We start from the raw sequence: 12,907 nt of genomic DNA, 5'->3' as shown, positions 1-12,907 counted from the left end.
GATTCGCAGGCTCTTTGTTTACGGGGGTTTCTTGTGTGGTAGCAGGTGTTATTCTGCACGCCTATCAACAATGATGAATCAGGCTGATGACTTGCAAGTTTAAATGTTAGATTCAGGCTGGGACACACTGTTATTGATCAGCTTGAGCTGGCATGTCCTGCACTTGTAGCTGCTGGAAATATTTTATTATCTGCAATGCCAGAGAAAATCCGTGTAATTATAAAGTATGCTTGAGCAAGGCCCTAAACCAACAGCACTAAAGTGAGCAGCGCAGTGGCCAGACATAAAAGACCAGTGTAATATTGGATAATGAAAGCATCCAACTACTCCCCATAGCTGTAAATATTGGAAGCTTTGTTGGTTTTCCTTTTTAAATGGAGATTAAAATTCACATCTGCTTTGGGAGCCCATTTTTATGTTTACGGGAGGTATGTGCTTGTGTAGTTTATTTTATTTGCTTGTAATGAAATGGGTAGCACACAGCGTAATGAAATGAGAAAAATATGAGCTTAATGCGCTCCTTCCCAAAGCTTCCATCTGTAGGGAAGGCTGGAAAAAAAAACAGTTTGAAGGAGTGTTTGTTTCTGTTTGTTGAGCAGATGGTTCATTTGCAGTCTGGTAATAGTAGTTAGTAGTTATAATCGTGGTTGTATGGATACAGTATGAGGGGCAGACGGTTGTCAGTTGACAGTCGAGTGTACTGACAGCCCTCTAACTGTGTTGTCACTGTGTCTGTCAGCAGACTGAGTGGATTACACCAGACTGCAGAACTCACATTCAGTTTATTGGAGTTGTAGCTGGATTAAAGTTAGCCAGTCACTGGACCAAATGGAGATTAGGGATTACGTTAGATTACACATGGCTGGCAGAGTCACAGACACATACAATGTGCTGCTCTTTGGCATGAATGAGGCACAAATGTGCTTTGATTTCTGGTGGTATTAGATAAATGTAGTAATCAGACCAATGAAGCAGCACTTACAAATATACATATTTTAGGGCTGATACTGATACTGGATTTTGGTTGCTGCTGCCGATAACAATATTGGTGAGTAAAAAAAAACAATATTGATATATACCCACGGACATTCATCATATTAAATATAATATATAGACTATAGAATATATTCAGGCTCTAACATATTTATTAAAATCAGTGACACGGTGGCAGATTGTCTGCAAAAACAAGGAATACAAGAAGATGTAAGAAAAAACCTTAATGAAAAACTATTGAAATAAAATAAAAACAAGTACATAAAAGCATATTAACAAAAGAATAACCTTTTTAAACTCTGCCCATTAAATCATAGTAAGTGAAAGCCTGCCATGAATTGAATTTAATTGAATTGAATTCTAAATGTAAAGAAAAAAAATCAGTTGTCAAGTATAATAAATATATGTTAACAATAATAATATATGTACATAACAGAAAAATACTACCCCAATCCAACAAGAACTGCAGCATAAAAGAAAGTTAAACTGAAAAATAATATCTAGACATAAATTGTAAATAAATGATAAATAAATAGCACAAACAGATGAAGCAATCAACCATTGCATTCCAGAGATAAGCAGATCAGAATTTCTGGGGTTTTCAAAGTCTCCCAAATTTGTCCCGTGGGGACCTGCAGAGAAGACCATCACAGCAACATACACATGTTGGCCTAAAATAAAAGAATTATCAACAGAGATTTGGTGTCAGTACCAAAAGGTTTGTCTGAAATATGGTTCAACGGAGAAAAAGAAGACGTGTGAACTGTTTATCTGTAAAGTGCTGGATCACAGAATGAACCTCTTTCCATAATGGATGTGATCGCATGACCAGAACAAATGGAAAAGCTTACCTTTGTGTGTTTTACATTTATAACAGAGCAAAAACTGACAACTGAGCTATTACGGAACAGTTTCTTCAAAAACTCAAGTTTAAAAGTTGAAGGCTGCCGAAGTTATTTCTTCTGCAACTAATGGAAAGAAGGACAATAGTTGATGATTTTCACAGCAGAATGCGTGTCTAACAACTTCACATTTGTCTCACTAATTTTAACTCCCTGTCGTTGTGCTTGTGATGATGCCAAATGGCTGAATGAAGGTGAGAAATGCTCAATATGGACTGTGATTTCAAATTTTTTCAAATTATTTTGGAAAAATTAATAGTCATTGATTCAAAATGTGAGGCTCCACACTGGTAATTCAGGTTGTTGCAGGAGGAAAAGCATCAATAATCACAGAAACATTTATTTAGGGTAATAAACCGGAAGCTTGGAGGGTTGACAGATTTTCAACAGCTGTACCAATAGTGTTGTTGATCCGTTCCAAATATCTGGAATGCAGATTGCAGAACATATGTGCAAACATGTGTGCTCACATGCAAATGCTTAAAGTGTTCAGATGAACCATTTACAGTTAACTGAACAGTAAATATGATATTCTGCCAAATAAATGCAGTTAAAAACACACCTGTGGCATCACTCATGTGTTCAGTAATGGTTTAGACCCATCAGTGCTCCAAACTATTAGATCAAGATTTTCGTCCTCCAAGTCAGTGGGTCGCAACTGGGGATCAGGATCACATGACGTCTTTAGGCCTCAAAAATTATGCAAAAGAAACCATGTAAAAAGGGAAATGGTCAGTGTATTGCCTACAGTGCTGGTACTACTCTCTCCTAACTGGGGGTGTGCCGACCTCCATCCACTGAAACACTAACTGTTAATAAGTACCTCATAGAGTCCCTCCTCAAACACTCCAAGGTATCCCGTTAATGTGATTAAAATAAGATTCTTTTTTTTAAAATAATGCCTTAACACCACTCACTTCTTCTGTTGCAAGTCTGTCGTGTACATCTTTGACCATGTCCGATATCACTGACAGATGTTTCCAGAAGTTCTGCTGCATCCAGCAGTCATGTCATTTCTACTGTACACTGCAGTAAGACTAGGACGTCAACCAGTGGAGGATTTTGTGTCAGTGATTTCCCAAAGTAATCAGAACAATCATTTTAATCCTGAAGCAGTAATTGTAATGAACAGTTTAATAGACTCTGATCCAGCCTCGTCTCTGTATCACAGATGTAATTACCCAATGAGGACTTTGATCAGCATTATAAACATCTGTTTTTCATGTTGTGCATTTCAACTGTGGCTCTGCTCGTGAAGGTAAAAAGGTAAAAACAAGATGCTGAGACAAAAGTACCGAGAGGCGGGGGCGACAGACAGACGGAGACAGAGCGAAAGAGTCAGAGGATCTGCCGTTTGATGTGTGGGAAGTGTCACACTCGATAAGGGATCCGTGAAATAGGTGATTTCACAGGTCCCTGTGAAGCCCTGCTGAATAATAAAGTGTTGGTGCTCGTGAGGAGGAGAGGTGAAAGGCAGGAGGGAAGGAGAAGGACAGGACAACAGGATGGAGGTAGAGGTAGAGGAGAAGACGGGTAAGAAAAGGTGACATTGCGAGAAGATATGGAGGAATACCAGGAGGGGAAGAGGAAAGATGGAAGAGTGGAAAAAGTAGACGTTAACTGCTTGTACACATTCAGAAACACTCAAAATGCAAGTCATATTCTGCACTGCTTTGATGTTGCCTTTCACACCAGTATGTGATTTTGATAAGGTAGCTTGCTAGCACCTTATTAAATTGTAGAAATTAAATTAAAAAGAAAAATAAACAACTGAACTATCCCTGCAGCCCAAAGGTGCCTCCAAGTGTCTATATTTTATTTAGATATTTGGTCATGCCTTGTGAATAAAACTGAAGGCTTCAGTAGCAGTAATCAATACACTGTACTTTCTACACAAGGAGAAAATGTCCTTCATAAATCCAAATCATAAAAACAAACAAGCTTTGAAATCTAATTGGCTATTAATCGTCAATAATCACAGATAAATCTGTCTTTTATTTGGCCAGTAAGCTTTATGTGCACATTAAATGAGTTTCAGTGGTAGCTCAGCTCTATTCTGTGTTTATTTCTGGCTGTTTCTTTCTCATGTTGTGCACAGTGTGGGAGAACTGAGCGGTAACTGCACACTAAATGTTCCCATACATTGTTTTTGCTGTTGCAGGCTATTAATCAAATGAATCGTGATACATTACCTTGTGGGTGGTAGAAATAAGTGCGCAGCTGGGTGCTCTCCCTTTGTGCCTTTTGTTTTAGACGTAGATATAAAAGTGGTACAGTGGGGTCACTGGAGTTTTTGCATTGAAACTGAACTGAACTGAACTTGGAACTGGAGAGGATTGACCTCTTTTAGTCGGCCAGCTACGTTACTCTTCAGTAAAGATGGACACCTGGGGTTGCCATAGTCAGGAAAGCCTTGTGTTTTCATCCATTTAAATGTATTTTTGGACCAGAGATGCCTAAACATACCATGTCAAAAATCATTGTGACCACCGTGAACCAGGACTTGCAACACTTGGATTTTACAACTGATACATTTGCATTGATGGTGGTTATCAAACAGTGATGCACACTGAGATATACTGTCTGTGGGAATGGAGGTAATAGAAAAAAACTAATGGAAAAGTTGGAAAAGACCGCAAATTTGAGAGTATTTTAGCTATAATAGATGAAATATATAAAAATATAAAGATAGTGTTGCAGTCAAGACCAACTAAGCTGAGACCAAATCATGGCCCAGAACAGAGTGAGAGATCGAGACAAGACCAAGACTAATTAGGTGAGACTGAGTCAAGACCAGGACCAGAGCAGTGCATTATGGTTAGGGCTCGGCATTGCAGAATTTACACACTACCCTGTTTTCTTTTGGATGCTGTTTTGCAGATGAACCCCATTTGGTTCAGGTAGACTAATTTTGTTACACCTATTTGTTTGTTGCACCTTCTTCTCCTGTCTTTCCCACATTTGCTTTCTTGGAGTGTGTGTTAAGGGACGGGGGGGCAGCTGTTATCAGTGACAAAAAATCATCATTAGAAATGAGTCAAGTTATGGCTTGCATTGAAGCAGGAAGTTTCACATCCAGTCACAGCAGTGATTTTAACAAATATATCAGACAGTGCACAGGCAATTTAGTGATATCTCTGCAGTTATAAAAGTTATAAAACCCTGATTCCTCTTTGTCTGAAACAGAGACAAGACAGAGTACAAATGCAGTTAATGCTAAGACCGAGACATTTAAAAAGTGGTCTCCAGGCCAAGACTGACATTGAGTAATGCAACATTATGTGAAGGGAAGAAAACACCTTTAGTGACTCGGAGTAAAATTAGTTACTATGTCTTCACTTAGAGCCTCCAAATGTCCTTTTAGGACATCTGTGTGGACTGTTTCATGAAAAAGCACTGTCGAATTGTCGTATTTTGTCTTCAAATTTGAGATGGGTATTCATTGGTACTTTGTGTATATATTTTTAATTCACGCTGACATCATTTTTTTAATTTTTACCGTCTTCAAAGACCTGCTGCTGCTCCGTTTCTGCATCACCAGAGTATTTCTGGCATGTTCATGAGACACTTTGGGAGGTTTTTTCTATGCATGTTGCATGTTATCAGTTAGAGGTTCAGAGACTGCAGCCTTTTTAATTTGGATATGTCATTTTAGGCATTTTTTTTCTCCCAAAAAAGGTTGGAGTGGAAGAGATTAAAGAAGTCAGACGAGTCATTTAGTAGATCAGCAGAGAAAATATTTGAATTGAGACTGGGTACAAAGCCGGCCATGGGGCACATAAAGGCAGGAAATACTGCATATACTGTGCAGAGTATAGTTACCAATACCGCTGATTAATGACTGTTCAAGTATCATGGTCCTGGATGAAGATGTTCTAATACTACTTTTTCTAGGGATGCACTGAGACCTGATACTAGCATCAGGTATCCGCCCAATGCTGTGCTCATGGACACTTCTGAAAACCACTCCAATGCCACTACACCCGATACCAAGTCCTGAAAAGTAGACGCTTCAACACAAGAAATTTGATAAAACATCGAAAGAACCAACACAGCGCAGAGTTTAAGGAGTTTGCTAATGCTTACATTCTTTTTTTGGTTACACCATCATTATCAACAAATTTATTGTCCTCAGAGTCATCCACTAATGACTGCAGTACTGTCCAACATAAACTGTCGGCAAAAAAAAACAACAACTTTGACCTACGTCTCTTTTTGGCAGCTGTCCGTAAAATTATTTAACAGTCCATGTAAAACTGAACCAAACTCACACAGAGTGCACCTGTAGACTGCACCCACTGTCCAATAAGCCCCGCCTTCCACGATGACCATCTGGAGTGCCGTGAGCAGCAGTGGACACAGTGCTGCCCCTGGTGGTCAGAACGATTGCAGGAGAAAGGAAAAAAAAAAATGAAAGAAAAAAATAATGAGCCAGGTTTTCCTTTTGATTTTTGTAGAATTCAGCATCTGTTAAAGTAAATAATGCGTTTGTTATTTTATACACATCCGACATCTTTTACTTCTCACTTTAATAAGATTGCCCTCCACCTGGTTGAGTTTTGTACATTCTGTAATCTTCTTTTTATGAATTGGATGCCTTTGTTAGCCAGACGACAGATACCCTACAGGAAAATAATAGATAGATGAAGAACAACATGCGATAAACATGAACCTGAGCTGTGAACATTGCAAAGCCCCAGGTCAAGACAGCGATCCATGCTTTCAGTATCCCTGTTATGACTCCTAGTCTCAATTAATAGGATTTCAATAGATTGCATGATGGATCGATTCAAGGCTGCCAAATGGCTGTCACTGTTGCAAATGTGTGAAACCAAGAATGTCATGTGATAAAACAGGTAGGTAGGGGGTTAAATTGTCAAAAAAAAAAAAAAAAAAAAATAGATGAAAGCAGCTCGGCAACTTTACAACCTTAAGAAAGCCATCTCTCTCTTTTTCTCCTATCTCTCTTTCACTCTGTCTCTGGATCTCCATCTCTCTGTCATTCTCTGAGGCTAGTTAAAGGATAATAAAGCAGATAGTTGAAGGTCTGTATTGATTTTGGTGATGCTTGAGACAGATAGTGGTCTGAGAGGCTTATGTTCTGCACTGTGATAACGCTGCTCTTATCTGAGGCCAGACTTGTTACACTGGAGGGCTGCACTCGTCCCGCTGAATAGCTTTCACAACCTTTCTCTAACCTTTCTCTTCTTGGAGTGGAATTCTGTGGCTTCAGATTGAAGGAAAAATAGAAAGTGGCATCACGGATGTAAATTACATGGAAAATGTCAGGAGTTCATGTTCGTTTTAGCGTGATGTAGGTGCTCATTAGCAGATGTAACACAAACTGGAAGTGTTTAAACCAGGAGGTGTGATTCCACTGTCTTCCCTGTTGCTAAAATGGAAGTGTTGCTGGGACTCTGTCTTCACTCTTTCACCATGTCTCCTCCTCAGTGTGTCTCACTCATTTCATCTGTCGCTTTTTTCCATTTTTGTCAGCCCACTTGCTTGCCTTCCACTCCCCCCCACCCCTCCTTATTTAACGCTCCCCCTTCTCCTCCATCACCTCCTTTTCTCTCACTGCCGTGGCATTTCTCAGTTATGTCAGATTTTAAAACACTTTTTGTTTAGTCACAGACGCTGAGTTATGGCTCTAAAAGTTGTCACATTTAGCAGTAAGGTGCCTCTTTTGACTGAAATGCTGCTTTGGGTGTTATTCATAGTTGCCGTGCGTCTGTGCTGTTTGGTGTTTGGTGAAAAGTAAAAGTTAGGGCCAAGAAGGAACAGGCAGGAATTATCAGAAGACTGAATTGGCCTGCAATCAACATTTTTTGTTCATAAATGTGCTCTGAAAATAAACCCACTTACTTGTAGGGCTGCAACTAATCAATTCATCTGTTGACCATTCCCTCAATTAATCGATCAGTTGTTTGGTTCATAAATGTCAGAAATTGTGAAAAAAGTTTGGTCACTGTCTCCCGAAGTCCAATATACCATCTTTAAATGTCTTCCTTTGCACACAACCCAAAGGATGTGCAGTTTACTGTCGCAGACAAGTAAAGAAACAAATATTCACGTTTGAGAAGCTGTCATCAGAGACAACTTTTAATTACAAAAAGGCTCAAAACGATTAATCGATTATCGAAATAGTTGGTGATTAATTTAATAATGGATTAATAATCACTTATTTGTTGTAGCTCTAGTTACTTGTGTGATAAATGCCTAGAAAACAGCACAGTAACAATAATTTACAGTAAAAGACTTGACCTTCAGACAGCCTTTTCAGATGGGAAACTGCTGTTATATATGCTGAACTCACATAATCCAAACCCATTAAGGGATTTATCAAACAATGCTGTTATATTCGTAATCACTATATAGTGAAATAAATTTGGGGTTTTGGCTTAGCATCGGACAAAACAAACAATTTAACATCGGACATCAACTTAGGTTTTGGAAATGTTGATGTTTTGTTCACTGTTTTCTTATTATTTCTGACACATTTATTTAAAAATATATATTACATGTGGAATGTGACATCAGACTTATTTATATAACCCAGAATCATAAGTATGTGTACCAGAGGGCTTTACGCTCTCACCCTCATATGACACCCTCTATTCAACTTTTGATTAAATATAGCACAGCAAACTGCATCCATTTTCAGAGGATTTATACTTAGATTTTGGTGTATTGTTACCCGTTAAGCTGCTAGGAAAAGAAGCCTTCTCTCATCTTGGCATCCTAGCATTTATACAATTTAAGCATTGAGTGTGCGTGATTCAGTTTCTGGTTTCAGGCTTTTAAGATGGTGCAGATAACACTTCTGTGTGCGACCATCCACTCAGGATACAGTTACTGTGTTTGTAGCGATGATTTATTCCCTGTGGAGTTCTGCTGAGGCTATTGAAACCTAAACGGTGTTTAGCATTTGCAGTAGAAGCTTACACACACACACACACACACACACTCACACTATCAGGATGTTGCCTGAGGGAGCATTTTGCCTGGTGAAAAGCTCTTTATGTGTCAGAGACTCTCCAACTGTCCCTCTGAGAGATGGGCCAACAGTTCAGGTTACAACAGGATGCTCCCATGATTGATCAAACTCACACTCACTTGACTTTAGACTTAAATAAATCACACAAAAAGCTATCATGGAAATGAAAATTTTGCAAAAAGCACTAAACAAAACACACTGAAATACATTATAAGATCGTGTTACAGCTTTCAAGACATAAAGCACTATAACTAATATATGATCAATTTGAAAGGGAAAAAATTAAAAAGAATACTAGTTGTTATTCCAAGCTGTAAAAGCCCAAATTTTTTATTAGATTATTGCATATTTTTATGATTTGATTCTGAACATGTGGTGAATTATAGATTTGTGTTTGGTTTGGTCCACACAATCTGTAAATAGCTATTATGTCCAGTAACCAGGTATGATTTAAGAATGACCAAACACGGGCAGAGGCAGTTTTCTTTTTTAGTAGTTGGTACTGTACTCGTATATCAAATCACAACTTGTTAATCTAAACTATTTTATAAGAATCAAAAGTTAATATAATAAAGCATCAGGCTAGAGTCTGGCGGTTTGGCTGAAAGCCAGCACAAGCTCTGACTTGCAGACTTTTCACTTTTTTCACTACATTAGAAGTTTTTTTTTAAAAATTTGTTAAGTATCCTTAGCAGACTGCCAAACTTGGTAAACCAAAAGCTCTGCTCCAGATGTGTGGAGTCATAGTTAACGTCACGGGCTCCTCTGCCAGTATCTACTGAACAGCAAGCTGTAAAAGGATAGTTTAATGAGGCACAGGTGCACCTCAATGCCAGATTGCAAACATTTTTTTTCAGAGGCAGAGCTTCTTTGGAACCAGAAATAATCTGAGGTACTGAGTAAAAGCTCCATTGACTGCGCCAAATAACCTCAGAGGAACTTTGGTGACTAACAAACCTAAATTCCAAAGAAGAAAAACTGATGAAAACCAATGTCAGATTTCTTTATTTCTTTTTCTTTCACCCAGCATGACAGAAATAACACAACACCAAAGACAGATGTACTTTACTGTGTGAATTCTCATATGACAAACCAACTATGTCTAAAATCATCTTTTTTTTTTCCAATTTTGTCCTCTGATATTTCATAGCGTACAGCAATCACAGCAAGCATTACAATTTTGGCACCATTAATCACCGTTAATTAGGATGTTTTGTCACTCATGTTAAATACTGGAATTAAAGAGATGCATTGACTTGCATCATAATAAACTGCTGGATTTTTGCTACTCAGGCAAATTAATTTGCATTAAATTGTACTTTGTATATCTTTGTGTGTGTGCAGCTCCCTCCCCAGTTAGTGTGGTAAGAAAAGATCATGCAGGGAAGAGCAGCATCGGCATCTCGTGGGCGGAGCCTGATCGCCCCAACGGCATCATCCTGGAGTATGAGATCAAGTATTTTGAAAAGGTAAAAAATATATTAGTTGCTCTGTTCTTTTGCTCCTAATACAAAATTTTGAGTCTATGTCCACCTGTGGCTTCTGAGCACTGTAAAAAATATATTATGTAATTATATATTTTACAGATGTTGCTGAGTCTGTAACAGAGAGAGTGATTTTTCATGTTCTCTTAATGCTTGTGTATTTGATACTAGAGCTGCAACAATTAGTCAGTTGAAAGAAAATTTTGACTATTTTGACAATCAATTGTCAAGAGAAAATATCAAATATGCTTGTTAAATGGAGAGGAGGATTTGCTGCTTTCTTTGTCATTTATGTTGTTGGTTTGGACAAAAGATTTAATTTGAAGAAGGTGCTTTGGGCTGTGGGAAATTTCCCAAGACAAGTTTCTCAATTTTTTAAAACCTTTTTATAGTCAAAATTATCGTCAGATTAATTGATAATGAAAGTAGTTGTTAGTTGTAGCTCTGTGTGATGCACAGTATATCACATGTATTGACAAACTACATTCCATGCTGCTGCAAATAATTTAGCTTTTTGTGATTTCTGAAAATTATAATTGGTCTCTTTGGAAACCACAATTTAATTACCACATGACTTTAAACAAAATTCTGCATATCTTTTTTTTTCATAAGGTCTACTTTGAAGTTAACATTATTTAATTGATATTAATTAATATAAATTTATGCACACATATTTGTGTCTGCTATCAAAGATGTTTTTTTTTAAAAAAAGCTAAACTGATTAAAAAAAAAAAAAATCTGTATTTCATGCATTTAAAGGTAGCATAACCAGGATTGGCTGTTTGTAAAAAAGCTGGCCACTCCTCCCCGCTTCACCACACAGAAGAAAAAGTGAAAGAAAGATTAGAGGTAGTCGAGAGATCTAGAGAGTAAATGAAGTGAGGGAGCAGTGTCTGCAAGAACAAAGCAGTGAATCAGAGAAGTAAAAAAATATATTTTCCGATACAGACGCCACCACACACTTCTCATCATAAGTGATGATGGACCAGAATCATGGGTCTACATATTGTTTTGTTTTTGGTTTTTTTTAGGGAAAATCTTGCCTTGTATGCCTTTAAGAAGTTATGATGCTACAATCACTCCAGTCACCAATGGATTTTTCCTTCCAGCAGCCCCATGCTGCACATATTCAATGTGTTATATTTGCTGAAACTTGACGACCAACATTGTTCAGATTAACCCTCAGAAATACAGCTGAATATACAGCAAATTTACCTTGAAGTAATTTTTTCTGAGAAAACCTTTACCTCAAAAAGACTCTTTCATGTGACTGCGCTGTGTCTGTATGGGTTTTCTTTTAAGCTGGACTTGGTAGAGACAGCAATTTGATGCTTGTATTGAGATCATTGTTTCTGTGCCCTTGCTCTTTTCTCTCTTTTATCCTCTGATGTCTTCTTCTTTTCTGGGAAGGTCAGAATAAAGGTACACAAGAGAGCAGAGCAGGGTTTGTGGTCAGTGGTTAGCTAATGGCCTCTGGCTAATGGAGGGGGCATTTAGCTTTGTTTAAACCTGATGTGGTTACAGTTGGGGAAACCGATCCTTCCACACATGGGCTTACGCACACTTGCGCTCACACACACACCACAGGTGGCTTAACCACACAAACGAGCAGAAGAATAGGAAAAAAAAGGTGCAGGCAAGACGACGCACATGTACAAAATCTGACAGAATAATTACTGCGAGAACAAATAATCATCATGGCCATATGAATAAATTAAAATAACTCTCTCTCCTTTCCTCCTACTGCAGGAGCAGGACTCCAGTTACACTATTATCAAATCCAAGGAGACCGAGATGGTGGTGGAAGGCCTGAAGCCCTCATCAGTCTACATCTTCCAGGTCAAACACGGGTTCAAAAAAATCAAAGAAGATATTGCTAAATAACAACATTTTGGGGAATTTCAGAAAGACCAAAAGCAATCAACATCATAAGCATACATATGAAAATATAATGCGATATTTACTGCAGGTGTGATATGTTTGGATTATGATGCATTTCAGGTGCGAGCCAGGACCTCAGCAGGCTACGGCGCATTTAGCCGGCGTTTTGAATTCCAGACCAGCCCTTACTGTGAGTACACCTGAGGGAGAGAGTGAGAGTGAGAGAGAGAGCATGACGGCACAATAAAAGTTCGACCTGCACATGACTCCCGCCTGCTTTGGGAGGCTGCATCAGGCAGCAGATACCAGGTGTGTTTTCCTGTGTGTGTGCCATGTGTGTCTCATCACGCCTCTGTTCTTCGGCAGTAACAGCTACGAGTGAGCGTGCTCAAGCTTCCATAGTAGTGGTCGCCATCACGCTGGCTCTGGTCCTGCTGGCAGTGGTTGCCGGATTCCTGCTCAGTGGACGGTAAGACTTAAAGAGCACAACCGCAACTAGGAAAGTATGTTATGATATGTAGGTGTAAGCACTTGCAAGTACATATTGTATTCCCACACACATACCTGTATTACTCCTGTACTATAATAGCTAACAACAACAACATTCTGACAACATATATTGTATGTTGTGTCATTGGGATCATTAAATG

At 38.5% G+C, this 12,907-nt stretch overlaps 1 protein-coding gene across 1 annotated transcript in view; it reads left to right on the top strand.

Annotated features, from left to right (window-relative positions):
* The window catches only part of epha5 (EPH receptor A5), a 76,898-nt gene that overhangs the window by 38,936 nt on the left and 25,055 nt on the right, over nucleotides 1-12,907 (top strand). The window contains exons 6-9 of the mRNA XM_084746359.1: nucleotides 10,237-10,361; nucleotides 12,126-12,215; nucleotides 12,378-12,447; nucleotides 12,624-12,726. Of these exons, the coding sequence (XP_084602485.1) occupies nucleotides 10,237-10,361; nucleotides 12,126-12,215; nucleotides 12,378-12,447; nucleotides 12,624-12,726 (388 nt within the window). The remainder of the gene's footprint in view (nucleotides 1-10,236; nucleotides 10,362-12,125; nucleotides 12,216-12,377; nucleotides 12,448-12,623; nucleotides 12,727-12,907) is intronic.

The sequence above is a fragment of the Lutjanus erythropterus genome, chromosome 20 (genome assembly GCF_056507025.1).
Source record: "Lutjanus erythropterus isolate fLutEry1 chromosome 20, fLutEry1.hap2, whole genome shotgun sequence".
NCBI lineage: Eukaryota > Metazoa > Chordata > Actinopteri > Lutjaniformes > Lutjanidae > Lutjanus > Lutjanus erythropterus.
The sequence above is the reverse complement of the archived record's forward strand: the minus strand, read 5'-3'. Positions and strand labels throughout refer to the sequence as shown.